The sequence below is a fragment of the Penicillium cataractarum genome, assembly GCF_028827025.1.
Source record: "Penicillium cataractarum strain IBT 29864 chromosome Unknown utg000002l, whole genome shotgun sequence".
Lineage (NCBI taxonomy): Eukaryota > Fungi > Ascomycota > Eurotiomycetes > Eurotiales > Aspergillaceae > Penicillium > Penicillium cataractarum.
Genome location: NW_026622738.1, coordinates 3,380,005 through 3,397,836, shown reverse-complemented (window position 1 = coordinate 3,397,836; position 17,832 = coordinate 3,380,005). Strand labels below are relative to the sequence as shown.

Here is a 17,832-nt window from a genome sequence, read left to right as displayed (position 1 = left end):
ATATCGCACGTGGGGATCACAAACGGCTTTGACGAGTCGTTCGAGTATCCCCCTTTTTATACTTTCTGTCAATGGTTCGGGGGTTGTATACTTATACCTACCCTGCTTCTTTTTTGAGTACCACTGTGCACTCGTTTGTTCGATACCCCATGCATGGCGGCTGCTTGGGCGGCGCGCGCTTGTCTGACAGGTGTTTTCATCCTAATTTCTATATCTTAATGTGGTTTGGCTCAATGGGAGTGATGTCCACTTTGTTGGGTGTGCCCTTATCGGGCTAATGCACAGTCACTATGATGGATTCAGGAGATCTGCATATGATGGAAAGATCTTAATAAAACACTCGTTTCTTCGTCGCTAGTCTATATTTTGTTTTGTGTCCATCCGGACCCGCTCGTATCCGTCTGTCTATTAATTATTTTTGTATGCACCTTTTTGTACACAAGTATGACCGAGTATAGTCGTATCTCTCCTTCGGCTCACTTTGCAATATCCGTTGTATACAGAATGCTTGGCGAACATGCCATTCCACCCTGAAAATCCCACTTACCGCCCCACGTACTTGAGTTCCAGCTTGCGCAGGGGCAGATATGAGACGGTGGTGAAAACAAGTGCCAGCTCGTTGGCAATGTCACCTCCGTCGGCACCAATCTTCGCCGCGAGCGCGCCAACATAGTATGTCTCAACCATGCCGACGATCCACCCAGCTGCACCGCAAAGGAATGCAGTGAGTCCAGCGTACCCAACAGGCATCTTGGAGGGGGTGTTCCAGGCGTCGAGGTCGTAGTTTGCCAGACTACCTTCACGGAAGTAGTAGTGTTCGATGAAGAGGATTGCAAAGAACGAGGTGTTCCAGTAACCCAGCAGAGAGAGGAAGTTCTCCAGCACGTCGAGCAGGTGGTCGCGGCCGGCGATACCGAGGGCAAGAATACCGCCGAATACGAGGATGGACCAGATCACACGGGGAACCTTGGCGAAAGGTGCGGCGAAGAGTTGGGCAGAGAGTGCGCCAGAGTAGATCGCAATGCAGTTGACACCGACTGTAGGGTTAGAGTTAGTATCGAGAAATTCAGTAGCCCGCTTTGAATGTGAGGTGGAACATACTGCCAGACAGGACCAACAGGACCAGTAGGAACTTGGCAAACCCGCTAGGATAGATAATCTCCTTGAGAATCTCGCCAATGCCATTCTCATACGCAGCAGCCCACTCGGGGTTAGTACCGAGCGCCGAGCTGATACACGCGCCCAGCAACATGCCAATGCACGTGGGGATCGTGATACCGAAAGTAGTATACAAGAAGATCTTGGTCTTCGAGGTATTCACAGGGTAATGCACATAGAAGTCAGAGACGATCGAGCTCCACGACGCACTAGATCCGTACATCACACTGATGAGACTCAGCACATTGCCAGACGCCGTCATACCAGTGACGGTAGGTGGCGCGGAGAGGTTCGCGCGGTGAGCTGCCTCGCCATAGATGATCATGAAGATAATGAAGAACATGATCCAAGCGTACTTCTCGTACAGCAAAACGCCGCGCAATCCAATGAAGCTGAAGAGTAGACTGACGCAGGCGATGATCACGACACCGACTGCGATGGAGACACGGCCGTCCGACACGGCGCTGAGCGCGAGACCGCCGGTGATGCAGTTGACCGAGGCCCAGCCTAGCTGTTCGATCACGTTCAACAGCGCGATGATGGAGGATGGATAGAAACCCAGGGAGTATCTGGAGATGGCGACCTGGCGCAGACCAGTACCAGGGCCCATGGTAGCGCACCAACCCTATAACCAAACGTAGACGATTAGCATTTATCCAGCGCATCGAGAGTAAGAGCAATTGCAGTAGATTTTGCGCAACAGCAAAAGAAGACAAGAGAGAAAGGTTCATGCTCACCGTAACAGCAGCACCCAACAGGGTCGAAAAGATCACAATAGGAATCGTCTGACCCAGCGATAACCCAAACTCATTTCCCAAGAATCCAGTACTGAAACAACTAATGTTCATCGTCGCAGACGCCCACATCAGTCCCATAACCACGGAGCTAGGCGAGTCGCGGTTTTCGGGGTGCACACGATCCAAACTATGCGACTCGATGCCCATCTTGCGATCCAAGTATTCCTCATAGTATCGGATCGTCGCAAGGATACCGCGCGGCTTGGAAGTCTTCTCGGGCTCGGCCTCGTCGACCGGCGACACGGCCGGCTCCGCGTGCAGCTTCTTCTCCATATCCGCAGTGGTGGTTGTGGCCATGGCTGCGACGGCGGGCAAATGTCGCGGCGCGGACAGTTCGGGTTGGCAGGGACGAGGGAAGGTGGGAAGGATGAAGAGTGGAAAAAGGAAAAGATTGTCGACTTTTTTTTTTCTCTAGACCTCTCCGCACGCGACTAGACGAGCCTAAATCTGGGGCTGTGATTTAGTCTCAGAATCTTTTTGCTGGCCCCTGGGTGACCCGTTTTGTAGTGGGCCGTAGGCCGTCTGATCGGGTGGTGTATGAAGTTCATTTTCATTTTTTTTTCTGATTCGCCACTGGAAGATTTGCTTGAATACAAATGGGCTAGCTCATGGGATATGGCTGCATTACTTCTCTTAACTACTAGGCTGTAGTCAAATTCCATTGCATGTTATGTAGCTCTGGTCAATAAGAAAGTTGTATCCCTCCAGGTCTAGTTTCTTCAGGTTCGACATCTGGCAAGGATCAGCTTTGGGCTAAGCTTTGGGCGGTCCGACAGAAAATTCTTCCGTTATCAGGTGGGGTCGGATGTCGCCGAGCTGATTCGATCGGTTCCTTCTGATTGGGAGCCAGGATGGTAGATACAGTGTCGTAATAGGAATATGCCATTGGATAGGTTAATCATGTCTGCAGCGTGAGGCTGATGCTCTTGGTTGATCACCTGACACTCAAGTATCTGGTCAGTGGCTGCTGTCGCCGACACTCCGACCCTCCTTAATTGGTACTATCTCGGGACATTTACGTTGATAAATGTCCAATGGAAGCATCCAATTGATGTTCGCTAGTATGGATTCAATGTATAGTCTGCATGGAAGATAGTCTGTATCACAATCAGTCAATAGAACTGACTGCCAAGAAGGGACGTTGCCTTCGTCCACTGGCACGTGGTCCGCCTAGTCTTCGCACTCTCAACCCGGGTATTCGATCAATTGGGGACATTTAGACGGAATGAGTCGTAAGATTATACAATCTTACAATTGAAGTTTAATTACACCTCAAAAAAAAGTCAGTAAAGATACTTAAAGAGGTCTAGGAGAGTGGAATCAAGATGGCAAACTAGGGACTTCCCCGTTGGCGAGGATTGTCAGATTGGCTGTAACTATTCATCAGTATGATCCTTGACCCTTTCAAATAGACCAATCATTTTTGACTATCTAATTCCTTCTTCCTTCTCCTTCAAGCACACAATCGATCCTACTTTTGGCGTGGTGACCAGTTGACGTTTCGCGTGGCCCGTCGGACTCGGAGAAAACTTCCCCGGAGCCTCGAGCTGGCCTTTTCGGTCACTTTGTGTACTTCTGGGGTTCTCTCTGGACTTCACCTCTACTCCTCCTCCCACCTCCACCCCCCTCCCCATCACCTCACCTCCGTTTTCTTTTTTTCTCACCTCCTCCCCCCCCTTCTCATTTCTTTTGGGGCTCCCGCTTCTGGGTTTAATTCTTCCTGGGTGCTTGGTCCAGGTTCCCCAGATTTCTCTCACATACCGCTCTCCCCCCCCATTCTCTCCGGGGAATTGCCCTCAGCCAAGTTGACAATTCGGGCATCGGATCCTTCCCCATCTTCAATTAGCAAGGTGACTACTCAATCTGTGAGTTCCACTTTATCCCGCCTGTCTCTCTGGATTTTCTCTCTTCCCCCAGACGGTTGCCGTTACGTCTCATTCCCATACTGACCTGATCCAGTTCTGATTGAAGGCAGTTCTCCTGCACAGCCCCCATTCGCCGTTCTGTCGCCCGTTCTCTCTCTCGTCTACCGCTCAATTCCCCTCGCTCACCATGGCCGCTGAAGCATCGACCGCCACTAACGGCGCTTCCAAGTCCCTCGCCGCTATGCTGGAGGAGCAACACGCCCGCGATGAGGCTCACAAGCCCACCGTCGAGGAAGTTGTGGATGAGGAGGACCTGAAGCACCCTCCTCCCTCGGCCATTGCGAACAACCAGCCCTTGCCCCCAGTTCTGACCCCCGCCGACGAGCCCTTGACCCCCGCCGAGACCGCCGCACCCGCCCCGAAACCCGCACCTAAGAAGGCTCCAGCATTCGACGTACAATCGGAGGAGCTGTTCCCTGCCCTCGGTAGCGGACCTAAGCCTGCTGCTCCCGCGGCGGCTACGTGGGGTGCGAAGAAGCCCTCTGCGGCTGCGGCTGTTACCAATGGCCGCCCCTCTCAGCCAATGGGTACGTGAAGATCACCAGAAAGTTCTTCTTTTTTGACGTATAATGCGATGTGTCTGACGGTTTCTGGAAATAGATGTCCCTCGGGTCATGTCCCTCCCCGGAAAGCACATGGAGCAGCTCCGACTCGCCCCATCCCAGATGCAGCCCCGCGGGCAACTGAAGAAGCCCATTAGAGATATCCTGCGCGATATCTCTCGGCGATCCAAGGCTACCGTTGATATGCGCGGTGGCCCTGGTGGTTCGATCATCTTCGAAGGCAAGGGTTCCGTGGATGCTGTTCGCCAGGCTCTCAAGGAAGTTGCGCAGCAGGTCGGATCCAAGGTACGTCCGACAAAAGATCTTTGGGACCAAAATCCGCATCTCTAACTTGATATTTCTCCCTATCTAGCAATCCGTCCGTGTTCCTATCCCTACCTCTGCTCGAGCCCATATCATTGGTCGTCAGGGCTCCGTGGTCCAGGATATCCAGACCCGCACTGGTGCTCGTGTGCAAGTTCCCCGCGCCGAGGAGAACGGTGCTGCTAACGAGGAGGATGACGATGATACCATTGATGTCTTGATTGAGGGTGATGCTGTGGCTGCTGAGATGGCGCGCCGGGAGATTGAGGCAATTGTCAAGGAACGGGGCTCGAACATGAGCCTGCGCTTGAAGACGATCCCTCCAGAGTTCTTCCCCTTCATTGCTGGTGCCCACGATGCGCAATTGCGAGAGATCGAGGAGCGCACCAAGGCTCAGGTCCACGTGCCCCGCTACGACACATGGTCCACCCAGCCCCCTCCCCAGGAGGCCAACCCCGGCCACGTGCAGTTTGCGCCTTGCGCTGACAAGCACATTCTCATCTCCGGAGAGCGCGCCGCCGCCCAAGAGGCCCGTGCCGAGATCGAGCGCCTGGCCGCTGATCTTCAGCGCAACCTGACCCTCCGCCAGCTTGCTATCAACCGTGGCCAGCACCAGTTCATCCTCGGAAATGAGGCCGATGCTCTGCACCAGTTCCTTGCACAGACTGGTTGCGGTATTGTCCTCCCCCCTGCCACCGATGAGAGCGAGTTCCTCACCATCACTGGACCCCTTGACCAGATTGAGGCCGGTATCAACCATGCCATGGATCTTGCTACCAGCATGCAAATGGCGAGCATTGACTTGTCCCGCCAGCACCCCAATGCCCCCGCTGGCTCAAATGCCCACGCCCGTGCTCTGACCCAGTATCTCCGCCACCGCCGCATCATCAGGCAGCTTGAGACCGCATATGACGCCCGAATTGCTCTGCCCCCGAGCGTTGATGGACCCGTCACCTGGGAGGTCTACTCTCGTGATGGCAAGAACACTATCCGTGCCCGCTCCGACATTATGAACCTGGTTCAGGCTCACCCCCCTTCTCGTCTCCGTCACGTTCCCGTTGACCCTTACTTCCACCCGTACCTGCGCTCTCGCAGTGCGTCCAAGCTCCAGGGTGATTTTGGTGTTCACCTGTTGGTTCCCGAGGACATCAACAGCTCCGATGTTGTCCTTGTCTATGAGGGCCCGTCTGCTTCTGCAGCCAACTTCGAGGTTCCCCGGCAACGTCCCTCTCCGGCCGAGATTGCGGCCTTCGAGAAGTCACTGCAGGAGGCTCAGGAGTACCTGCTGAGTGCGCTTGGAGATCAGCAAGATATCGTTGCCAAGACCGTCTCTGTTCCTGCCAAATACCAGGAGAAGACCCGCAAGTTCCTTCTCCGGGAGCAGGAATCTAAGGACGAGGATAGTATTCCCGTTCGTGCTCTCGTTGGTGACGCCAAGGGTGGATTGTGTGAGGTTGCGCTCCGTGGACCCTCCCAGTTGGTCATCGATATTGCCGTCAAGCTGGGTGCCTTTGTCGCCGAGCAGGAGAAGGACGACTTGGAGCGTGGATACACCACCTCCTTCGACTTCCCTCAGAAGTATGCTAACTTCCTGATTGGCAAGCGCGGTGAGAACATCAACAAGCTTCGTGAGGAGTTCGATGTCGACATTAAGGTCGAGAATGGCAAGGTTGAGGTCAAGGGTCCCAAGGCCAAGGCTGATGCTGCTCGCATGCGCATCATCAACCTCGGTAAGAAGCTGGAGGACGAGACTACCCACATCCTGAAGATCCCTGCGCAGTACCACCGTGAGCTTATCGGCCAGCGTGGCAACCAGGTCAACCGTCTCCAGGACCGTTACTCGGTTCGTGTGCAGTTCCCTCGCGCCACTGCCCCTGCCGATGACCAGTCCGTTGGCGATGCTGCTAGTGATGCCGGTGCTGCCCGCCCTGGTCGCTCCCAGCAGGCCGCCGACGAGGTTCTGATTAAGGGACCTAGCAAAGGTGCTGATCAGGCTCGCGATGAGATTATGAGTCTCCTCCAGTGGGTTGTTGACCACTCGCACTCCGCTACTATCTCTGTTGCCCAGAGCCAGGTCGCTTCTCTGATTGGCCAGCGTGGTCGTGAGATGGACAAGCTTCGCGCCGACACTGGTGCTCAGATTGATGTCCCCAGCGCGAATGATGCCCCCGATGCTTCGGGCCGTGTGCAGATCCGTGTCAAGGGTACCAAGCAGCAGGTTGCCGAGGCCAAGAAGGTCTTACAGCAGCGTGCTTCCGAGTTTGATGCGACTGTCACCAAGACGATCGATGTGGACAAGAAGTACCACAAGGCTCTCATTGGTGGTGGCGGTATGTTTCCCCCTTCCCATAACATTTTCTCTCTGTGATTTATGCTAACTTCATGTAATAGGTGCCAACATCCGCAAGATTGTCGCCGACGCCGGCGGCCCCAACGATGGCAGTGCTGCTCGCATGGTCCGCTTCCCTCGTCCCGACAGCACCGAGTCTACCATCCGCCTGGAGGGTAATGGCAAGATTGTCGAGAACATTGTCGCTGCCATTGAACAGTTCGTCAAGGAGCGTGAGGACCAAGTTTCCGAGACTCTGGATGTCCCCACCGCTCAGCACCGCATGTTGATCGGCCGTGGTGGCGAGACCCGCCGTGGCATCGAGTCCAAGTTCAACGTCACTCTGGATATCCCCAAGCAGGGCTCCGGCCGCACCGATGTCAAGCTCAAGGGTCCTAGCACCGCTGTTGCCGAGGCCAAGGCGCACATTCAGGGTATGCTGAAGGAGCAGCACGCCGAGACCGTCGAGGTTCCTCGCAACCTGCACCACACCGTGGCTGACAACGGCGCTATCTTCCGCCGCCTTCGCAACGACTACCAGGTCACTGTTGACCACGCTGGCCAGGCTGTCCCCGCTAACCCTGCCACCGAGGAGACTCGCAGTGGCGCCAACGGCGCCTCCCTGCCCCTGATCACCGACGACCCTAGCACTGCTACTGATGCCCACTCGTGGAAGGTCGTTGATACCAGCGCCGCTGGCGATGCTGACGCTTCTCCCTTCCCCTGGGTCCTGACCGGCTCGCCCGAGAACGTTGCCAAGGCCCGCGCCGCCATCGAGAAGGCCATTGCCTCCTCTGGCCAGCAGTCTGCCACTGGCTATCTGATCCTGCCGGACCCCAAGACCTACCGCTTCGTGGTTGGCCAGGGTGGCAGCCAGATCAACGCCATCCGCAAGAAGACCGGATGCCGCATCAATGTACCTAAGAACCAGGCTCAGGGTGAGGCGATCGAGATCCGCGGCAATGCCGCTACCCTGGATGAGGCTCGGGATATGATCCTGGAGGCTGTTCAGAATGGTCTAAACGGCTCTGCTCGGTGATAGACAATCGAGTTTATCGATGCGTTGTTGGTGGAAAATCCACCCTGGTTTCTTTTTCTTTTGCGAACATTTTCGTGCGGCTGAATGAGCGAGATTGAGGCTGGAGAGTCGACAGGACATATTTGCACCAGACATATACACCACCTCTTTTCATTCCCCCTTTTCTTTTCTCTTTCGTCTTGATCTCCCTACGGGGCATTCTTGTTACTTTTCTCTAACTTGTTTTTTTGCACTTTTTGATCACACTTTACCATGGTAACTAGTTATTTCCCTTTTAAAAGAAAGATTCTCTTCTCTCAAACAGTGAATATAAATTATTCGTCTAATCGATGCAAGTTGGAGGGTGATCTTATAATTGTATCGTCAAGTTGCTTCGGTTCCGTAAATCATGTACCTCTATCACTACGTAACCTTCTATGGGCACCTAGCGGGATAAAATATCTTATCACTCAGTCCTCCCAACACCATAAGTCCTCTCACGACAGCCTATCTATTGGAACCCAGACAAACGGTCTTTTCTATATAAATCAAAACAAATCGCAGACAAGCCTCCATCATCGGGGACCCCTCACTCCCGATGCGCATGCCGCCGATCCATCTGCACCCCTAACATCATAAACGCCCCAAAACTCCCCGCAGTCATAAACACCGGCCCCCAAAACGCAGGCACAAACTGCCCCTGAAGTAAATACCTCCTCATCGACCAATACCGGAAGAATCCATACCCCAATGACCATAGGCCGAGTAACTGGCACAGTCGAGATGCAGAGAACGTATTCGACAGCATCACCGCGCTGGAAGGTGCCTTGGAATCGTGGATGTTACCTGCTGTCCCAGGCGTATGCTTTGGAGCCGTATTCTTGTTTGCAGAGTGCTCTATTTCTTGAAGTTCCACTTGCGAGTGTGTCTGCGGAGATAATAGAGCTCCCAGGTTCAATTTTGAGGAGAGCATTTGATCGATTTTGTCCAGGCGGTCTAGGGCTAGGGCCATTGCGGCGAAACCCAGGCCTGCGCGGGTCCATGAGAGGAATGTGCGTTCGTTGGCGTGGTGGTCGCGTTGTTGGGAGCTTGTGTTGGGTATGCGTGTTGGGAGGAGGCGGCGCAGGAGAGATGTCATTTTTGGAATGGAATAGGGGGGTTAAAGGGGATGAGTGGCTAGGATAGATATACTTGAAGCTTAATCAGATTTAAGATCATAGATGCAAGTCATATGGCGATTGGACTTTAGTCTTGCGGTGGATGGACTTGGAGGATCGGCGGTGCCACGCGGAATTGCGCGAATTGGGCCTGTTGATGACCGTATCTTGATAACTACAATGTTGTAAACATTTCCTAGAACCTGGACATGTTAAACGCCGATTGACATATGTGGAGACTCTTCGGTCAAAGATAAGATCCACCATTCATTCTCAACTCATATAATAATGCTTTAAATAAACCATATTTTATGTAATTCAGTGCGGAGCTTTCCATCCCATGACGTCCGAGGTTCCATCACCCCAAAAACACACTCCAATCCACCACTTTTGATTGGACGCCAATCACCCCCACACCCTTGCACTACCCCCCAGAGGGCCCAGACCCCGAGGTATTGATTTTATATCAAAACGATTAAATTCAAGTGTGAAACTGTTTCTATACTGTCGACTCTCTTCCTATAATGTCGTACGATTATATCGGCGACTCGTTGTATAGCACTCGGAAGTGTAGGAGCTCTACTCGGACGAGAAGATGACGGCTCGGGCGAGAAATGGGTTACTCGGGCGAGAAGCGATGATGCCATCGCTATCATACAGGTATCGTTACTGATGCGAGTTTGGTGGGTAAATACCGTCCGTTTGTTTTTGAGAGTGAAGTATATGGATGTGCTGTATATCTATATATCTATTTTCACTGGATATTGATTTATTGACAGGGTTGGGTGGTAGGGTCTTTACTAACGTGGCCGGGTAGCTCGAGCTCCGGGTACAATATACAACATTCAAATTCGTACGTCGATTAGAGATTAGCATATCCAATTAGAACCACCACCATCCCAGAGCACTGGAACATCCAACCCTCCAACATAACCCTACCAATCCAACCCATTCAACTTCAACGGCAACCTCAACATCCGATGCCCCTCCTCCACCCTCGGCAACCGTCCAGCCCGAATATTAACCTGCAACGACTGATGCAATAATCTCGGCGCACTAAGATTCCTATCCCTCTCCCTCCGCATCTCCACAAACTCCTCCTCACTAACCACATCACTCAAATGCTTATTCTGGTCTCTCTGATCTCGCACACTCATCCAGGGAATTGGTTCCCGGCCCCCAGGCGGGTAATCATGACCAGGCCAGATTTTGACATGGTCGTCTAGACTGAGCAGGCGACGGCCAGATTGGTAGAGGTGTTTTGCGTCGCCGCCGGGGAAGTCGCACCGGGCTGTGCCGATGTCTGCGTGGAAGAGGGAGTCGCCGCAGAAGACGTTGTCTGGAATGGTGTTAGTTGTGCTCATGCGTAGTTTGTAGAAATTGTTTTTGTGAGATGGGTAGGCTTACCTCCGATTTGATATCCCAAGTGATCCGGTGTATGACCCGGGAGATGAATTGCCTTTGCGGATAACTCGCCAACGACAAAGGTTTCATCGTCATCGAATAGTTTATCGAATACACCGAGCCATTCGTCCTTGGCTAGCCCGTAGCGCTGCCCGAATAACCTTTGCACCTGTTCAATGCGTTTGCCGATTCCAATGGGTGGCTTGAAGCCTTGCGTCTGAGTAAGCTGTCTTTGCAGATATGATGAGGCTGTCAAGTGGTCTGCGTGGGCGTGGGTTTCGAGGATACGGTCGATTGTGTAGCCCTTTTCCTTGACGAGGGTGAGCAAGGCATCGGCAGAGGTTGTTGTGATGGTCTGCGTGCAGGGATCGTAGTCGAGAACTGGATCGATGATTACGGCTTTTGATGTAGCGGGATCTGCTACGATGTATTGCCACGTTCCGGTTTTGGACTCGAAGATGTTGTGGATGGTTGGTTGTTTTGTGGTGGTGGCGGTGGTGCTGTATCTTGCTTGTTGGTACACCTTGTGTGGATGGATATTGGAAATAGAATATTGTGTGCGATAAGTCGATGTTGGAGGAACTCGTTTCAAGGCAGACTTTGTCCTTTGAAGCCTTTGCGTCGCGTATGTCGCCTTATTGCCTTGCTGGAGTTGTAGATGGACGTTCTGGCTACAAGGGATGAATGCTGCGCTGGACGTCAATCTCAGACCAGCTGCAGAAGGCCAGCGACGAGAAGCTTGCATGTGAAGACACTTCATCATCGAGTACTTCGAATAAATTGTGACTCGAATGAAAGACACGACATCCAGAGGTTGTTAGAGCTCCAAGGGAATAAGCTTAAAAGTACCACGGGACCGGGCTTCTCTATGACTCTGTGGTCGCCGATTGCCACCGAATCGGCGATTGATAATGAAAATGTCTCCGGCAGAGCGGAGACTAATGAATCAAATGTTTTAAGCCTCTAATTTCCAACTCCATGTTCATTATTATTCGCCCTTTTTCGCAGCATTCTCTTGGGCCATCCCCTGGATCTCGCCATGCCAGCCGCAAGCAGTGGATCCCGTAAGCGCGGCGTATCGTAAAGTTACCGGTCGATCACGGCCGAGACGAGCTGTTTCTTCCTTTAATAATAGCTGGAAACTCTCCTGCCTTTCTTCTCTTTCTCTCCTCTTATTCTCAAACCCATCGCAAATAATCCCTGACATCCTCTTCCTAGAGTGTACATAATGCTCGGCCGCCAAGTATCATCGGCAGCCCGTGCGGCTGGCCGCACTGCGCACGCAATGCCAAGCATCCGAAAATTCGCGACAGCCTCACCAGTCGCGACTGGTCGCGCCCACAAGGTCGTCGTGGTTGGCGGTGGCTCTGCCGGTATGGCAATTAGCCACCAGCTGCTGCAGTCTGGCAAGTTCTCCCAGGATGAGATCGCTATCGTCGATCCCGCAGAGTGGCACCACTACCAGCCCGGTTGGACGCTGGTCGGCGGTGGCCTCAAGACCAAGGAGGAATTGCGCCGACCACTCAAGGATCTGGCTGATCCCAAGTTGAAGCTCTACGCCGAGAGCGTGGCCACTTTCACCCCCGAGAAGAACTTCGTCACTCTCGGCAACGGCGACAAGCTCAGCTACGAGCAGCTTATCGTAGCCCCCGGACTGGCCCTGAACTGGGGTGCTATCAAGGGTCTCCCCGAGGCTCTGGCCGACCCCACAGCTCCCGTTTCTTCCATCTACGGCTACGACTCCGTCAGCAAGGTGTTCGGCACCATCAAGAAGCTCGAAAAGGGCAATGCCATCTTCACTCAACCCGCCGGTGTGATCAAGTGCGCCGGAGCCCCGCAAAAGATTATGTGGCTCGCCCTGGACCACTGGAAGCGCGCTGGTCTCTACGACCCAGCCGACCCGGCCAGCTCACCAATCAAAATTAACTTTGCCACCGGCTTGCCAGTCATGTTCGGCGTGCCCAAGTACAACAAGGCTTTGACCGCCCTGCAACAGGAGCGCGGTGTGAACGGCCTCTTCCAGCACGACCTGGTCGCTATTAACGGTAACACGGCGACTTTTACCCGCCCCGATGGCCAGGAACAGGTCACCAAGCAATTCGACCTGCTTCACGTGGCTCCCAAGATGGGTGCACCCGCCTTCGTGAAGAACAGTCCCCTCGCAAACGAGGCTGGTTTCGTTGACGTTGACGACGGTACTACCCGCCACAAGAAGTTCGCCAATGTCTGGTCCGCCGGTGACGCCTCGTCCCTGCCAACCTCCAAGACCGCAGCTGCTGTGACTTCTCAGTCCCCCGTTGTCGTGCGCAACTTGCTGCAGGCTATGGAGGGCAAGGAGCCCGATGCGATTTACGATGGGTACACTTCTTGCCCGCTGTTGACCGAGTACGGCAAGGTGCTCCTCGCGGAGTTCAAGTATGGTGGTGAGCCCAAGGAGACGTTTGGCGATTGGTTTGGTATTGACCAGGCGAAGCCCCGTCGGTCCTTCTATTATTTGAAGAAGGACTTCTTCCCGTGGGTGTACTATAATGCCATGGTGAAGGGTAACTGGGCTGGACCTAAGGGGTGGATCAACTAGATATCCCTGCATTGAGCAGAGTTGATTTGGATTCCCCATGTATTGTATGGAGTTTTAGGTTAGACAAAGGATTTTCTTATATTTTCACAGACTTTCTTGATGAATTGCATGGACTATTGTACGTCTGCAGACCAACTAGCTAAATCGACATCCACCAGCTTCTTTTTGCTATACTCTCAATTGCATGCATCCCAGTAGAGCATCAAGTGCCGCAGATCTCTAATTCAATCAATTCAGGATATATTGACCTTTATCTCCGCCTCGGCATCAACCCTCTCCTTCCTCAACCGATGCAACTCAAAAACCAACCCCCCCAAATCCGCCGCCGGCCCATCAACAACCAAACCAGGCGCAACATCCCTAATCCCCAACGCCTTAACCGGCCCCTCCTTAGCCCCCAACTCCACCATCCACCCTTCCAGCTGCCTCGCCGAACTAGCATACACGATCCGCCCCAATCCCGCATACGCATGCGCAGCCGCACACATGGGACAGTGCTCGCCGGAGGTGTAAACCGTGGCGGCGGCGCGGTCGGCAGCAGAGAGATTGCTTTGGGCCCAGAGGGCGAGGGTGAATTCTGGGTGGAGACTCAGGTTTGATTCGGTGTGGATGCGGTTGCGGTCTTCTTTGAGGATTTTGTTGTTGGCGTCTACGAGGAGGGAGCCGAAGGGGTCGTTGCCTGCTTCTAGGGCTTCTTGGGCTAGTTGGATTGTGCGGTGGAGGAAGACTTTGTCTGTGCTGGATAGTGGCATTTTGGTGATTGGTGGGTGGGTTTGGAGGATTGATTGGAGGTGTTGTTTTTGAATTGGTGAGAGGCAATGGTCCGTGATCGAAGTATCAGTTGTTGTGGAAGGAGGGGTGTCTTGGTTTAAGATTGCTGAGCCTCGGGATGAGTTATCAGGCAGCGGCCAAGGAAGAGTCAAAGGACCGTGCGAATGAAACCCTACTTTAGGCGCGAGGTTATGATAAGCTCAGTTATGAAACCTGCTAGTATTTCTAGAGGTTGATACTAGACGAATTGCGGGGAACAATGCAAGGTAAACCTTTCGAACTATAGCGGGGTAGCAGACGCCGGCCGGGCCCGGCCAGGCCCTAGAGACTTGCATTCGAGTATCAATCTGATTATAATTGACCTCCTTGTAATTGCAATATTGATGAAGCCTTGGATGGGAATTTTTTGTGGCATGTCTAATAAAGGTCGTCTGTACTTTCCTTCATCTTTAAACGCACAACCCTGAGACCTATGCCAAAGTCAGTTAGGCTATATCCATACTTATCGATACTGCCTCCAAACATCTTCTCATTAATGGAATGACACGCCCATTCCCCTTTAATATACTCACTAGCCGAGGACTAGGAAAGAGTCATCGATGCTTGCCACCACAATATCTACCTTCATTCTCTTTGTAGCGTATCATTATGAACCTGACGGAGATTTCCCCCGTGGATGAACGTTTCCAGGTCCAATTCGTTTGCTGTTTGCCGGAGAATACCATTCCAAGACCTATAATTGACCCGCCTTTGGCTCTCTGTCTCCTTTCTCCTTTCCTTCTCTCGGGGAGAGCTTTTCGAGACACATTGCAAGAAGGTTGCTGCTCTTGATATATTGTCACGATATCTCTTCCTCTTTCAATGATCGGGATATATTGACTCGGTCATTAACATGGCTGAATTTCAACCGGAGTGAGTATCTGACACCGTCTAGGTCGACGAAGCTAAATGACATTATCCACCTTAGAGCTGGTCTTCAAACTGGATCTTGTGCACGAAGAGTCTCTCAGTACTGGTCTCGCGTCTTGGAAGTCGACAGTGATCTTCACCCGTCGCTATGTACCTGATCAACCTCGACTTGCGACCAGTTCCTCCGTGATAATCACGTCAATATAACGGTTTCAAATTCATAAGGTCTTTTACAGAGAGCCTGCTCAAGGACAATCGACTCGAAATACCGAAAGAGGACCTCGCTGGTTGTGCACCCGCCCTCTACGACTTCCTTTTCGAAGGAGTTACCCTTGAAGAATGCTAGCACGTGAAACCGATCCGAGCTGAGTCCCGCCATAGTATCTCCCAGCTGTGGCGTGAAGCTTTAGACAAGATTCGCCAGCAAGACATCGCTTCTTTCTTCCCCGTCCACAGAGTCTGTCCCAATATACAATTTAGGTACGTGGCTCTAATGATCTTCTACGTTAAGGAAAGCTTGGAACCACCCCCTGTCCCATAGACTCTCTCTTAACCATTTTAAACTGACTCGTCGGCCATCTTATCTGACTTCAGTCTCCTGCTACCTCGCCATATGTGATTCCTGGACTCCTCCGCTCGCCCTCCCTCAAGGTGACAGACCAGTAAGTGATACCGCATGGCTCTAAAACTACAAATCTAACATTCCTTTAGAATGTTTCCGATGTCCAATAGCCTCGTGCTAAAGTTCCGCATCAACGACACGAGCCTATGAGCAGTCGACTTCTAATCCGCTACTGTAAAGAGTCTCTATCATTCACTGCTATTTACAGGAACCAAACTAGCAAACCCGAAACTCCATCCTTCTCTTGCCAATTCTCACTGCAATATTCAAACGCAACCTTGAAGAAGCTATGGCCTCACTCCACCTCTGCGAGAACCAAATGGAGTGCCGTGGAGGATGAGCGTTCAGTGCCTGTGAAGGGGGTACATAACTTAAGGGTGATGGAGTCATCATGGGAGAACGCATACCCAAACCTGGCTCGGCAAAATTTATCAGAGAGGATTTTTGAAACATGCAAAGTGGACATCATACGCATTTGGAGCTAGCCGTTTTGGATGAGGGGCATGATTTACGATAATCCAATATGGGGATTACTAGAGGCACCCCCCCCCCCCCCCCCTTGTCTCCAGCCACCCCTGTCTGGGGATGCCTGAATTCTCGGGATTTCAAGCATAAAGGCAAAAGTTTTTGTCTTGTTTGCTCATGGAATAATATTTATCCACAATCCCCCTCTCACCACTCTCACCGCTTTCTACTACTGGCTCACCATCTTCCTCACCGCCCTCACCGTCCACCCCCAAGATCGACCACCACCACGAGGTGGTACTCGCGGTAGTATTCGTGGTAACCGTGGTAACCGTGGTAACCGTGGTGGGCGTAGTACCTCTTCGCTAGAGGATTCGGAAGATACGGAAGATTCGGAGGTTCTGGCAGAGGATGAGGCAGAATCCACTATCACCAGGGTAACCAGGAGATCTGCTAGATCTACCAGGCCTACGCAGCAAGGAAACCAGGACTGGTTATATTACTAAGGAAGGTGATTTAGGTTTGTAAGAATTTAATGTAGATTTCTCTGTCAAAACGTGCATTTAACGGTAGATTGTATGGTGGATTTACTATGTAAACCAGAAAGGTAGACCATAGAGACCAAAGTGGCAGGTTGATGGCAGAAAGGGCGGCAGAGTTTAGGCGGAGAGAGAGTGGTGGCAGAACTTTTTGGCAGAAAAAAAGTTGGTGGCCTTGATGCCTGGTAACCCGAAAGTTCGGGCATCCACAGGCAGGGCGGGGTGGTTGGAGACGTGGCTCTACTAATCATTGTTGCTGCGTCCTTGGGGTGGAGTGCAATCATGTTAGGTATATATATGCTCGTACCTGGTGCCCGTAAATATCCTAAACAGTCTGGGAAAATCCAATACAATGCGAGCTTTAAGCTGGGCACTTTTGGTTTCGGCTTCTGGTGGGCAATTCTGGAACATAGATTTACCTTTTGTAATGGTCTGCTCACAAGAAGCCACCAATTCAGATGATCGAGAACTCTATCAACCAGTGGGAACCTTTTCAGTCTTATGATAGCTTTAAATTCCTTATAGCTTTTTGCACTAGCTTATTTATTATTGTATTACTTCAAGAAATGGGCAGGAACACAATTTACGCTTATACTAGCTTTTCTTACAAAATTGACTTCTTTGATGATGGCCGTCGAGTAGCCTTTACGATGTTCGAAGAGCCCGGTATCCGCATCCTACAATAGTCTTTCTTTTTTGGTCTTGGAGGTACTCTACTCAACTCCATCGAATGCAGTGATGGATTCATTGTAAACCATTTCGAGTCGCCCTTTGGGAAAAAATAGAGCATATTCTATCATTATATAAGTGACATACCACGATCTCAAGAGCAGAATAGTGTTAAAAGACTCAGAATTGTAGACTAGCTCTTTGGGATCTCCGCCCCTGTATGATTCTCCCTTCCAATCCAAACAAAAGAGCTCAGTATACAGCCCTATCCTGAAGTTGGCTCCCTATATGCAGCAACCATATCACAAATAAACCTTAAACACCATTGATCTCACTAAGATATCAACTACCAAATGAATCGTCACGAGATATACTACACTACAGCTACCATTGAGTGGAGTTGCCTTCTTTGTTTCAAATTCACAAACACTTACTATGAACAGAAGAGGGGACGGTTATTTATACCCTGGAGTTCTTATTTTCATGGTTTCTTCTCTTTCACCTCCCAGCATGAGTGGCTACCCATGTCATTGTAATATACATGGTTTCATCAGCTCTTGTTATTCCATTGGAATCAGACTCACTACAGGGAACTCTCTTGCAAGACAACCCCGCTGCTTCCAAA

The 17,832-nt window shown here is 51.8% G+C and overlaps 6 protein-coding genes across 6 annotated transcripts; 2 read left to right on the top strand and 4 right to left on the bottom strand.

Annotated features, from left to right (window-relative positions):
• Nucleotides 1-543: 543 nt before the first annotated feature.
• N7496_003313 (putative nucleoside transporter) lies at nucleotides 544-2,252 on the bottom strand (the record flags this gene model as incomplete). The annotated part of the gene is made up of 3 exons (XM_056696244.1): nucleotides 544-1,037; nucleotides 1,102-1,783; nucleotides 1,896-2,252. 3 exons carry the CDS (start codon nucleotides 2,250-2,252, stop codon nucleotides 544-546), a joined length of 1,533 nt encoding a protein of 510 aa, XP_056558456.1.
• Nucleotides 2,253-4,007: 1,755 nt separating this feature from the next.
• On the top strand, nucleotides 4,008-8,114 carry N7496_003312 (putative RNA binding effector protein Scp160; the record flags this gene model as incomplete). The annotated part of the gene is made up of 4 exons (XM_056696243.1): nucleotides 4,008-4,407; nucleotides 4,481-4,728; nucleotides 4,796-7,076; nucleotides 7,138-8,114. 4 exons carry the CDS (start codon nucleotides 4,008-4,010, stop codon nucleotides 8,112-8,114), a joined length of 3,906 nt encoding a protein of 1,301 aa, XP_056558455.1.
• A 568-nt stretch (nucleotides 8,115-8,682) lies between these two features.
• On the bottom strand, nucleotides 8,683-9,231 carry N7496_003311 (uncharacterized protein; the record flags this gene model as incomplete). Its single annotated transcript, XM_056696242.1, has 1 exon — nucleotides 8,683-9,231. One exon carries the CDS (start codon nucleotides 9,229-9,231, stop codon nucleotides 8,683-8,685), a length of 549 nt encoding a protein of 182 aa, XP_056558454.1.
• A 954-nt stretch (nucleotides 9,232-10,185) lies between these two features.
• N7496_003310 (MBL fold metallo-hydrolase) lies at nucleotides 10,186-11,345 on the bottom strand (the record flags this gene model as incomplete). The annotated part of the gene is made up of 2 exons (XM_056696241.1): nucleotides 10,186-10,589; nucleotides 10,658-11,345. Coding segments are annotated over 2 exons (1,092 nt in total), but the record flags the coding sequence as incomplete, so codon positions are not given.
• A 537-nt stretch (nucleotides 11,346-11,882) lies between these two features.
• On the top strand, nucleotides 11,883-13,232 carry N7496_003309 (NAD(P)/FAD-dependent oxidoreductase; the record flags this gene model as incomplete). Its single annotated transcript, XM_056696240.1, has 1 exon — nucleotides 11,883-13,232. The coding sequence occupies one exon, from the start codon at nucleotides 11,883-11,885 to the stop codon at nucleotides 13,230-13,232; it is 1,350 nt and encodes a 449-aa protein (XP_056558452.1).
• Nucleotides 13,233-13,465: 233 nt separating this feature from the next.
• Nucleotides 13,466-13,984, bottom strand: N7496_003308 (nucleoside deaminase; the record flags this gene model as incomplete). The annotated part of the gene is made up of 1 exon (XM_056696239.1): nucleotides 13,466-13,984. The coding sequence occupies one exon, from the start codon at nucleotides 13,982-13,984 to the stop codon at nucleotides 13,466-13,468; it is 519 nt and encodes a 172-aa protein (XP_056558451.1).
• Between the last annotated feature and the right edge of the window lie 3,848 nt (nucleotides 13,985-17,832).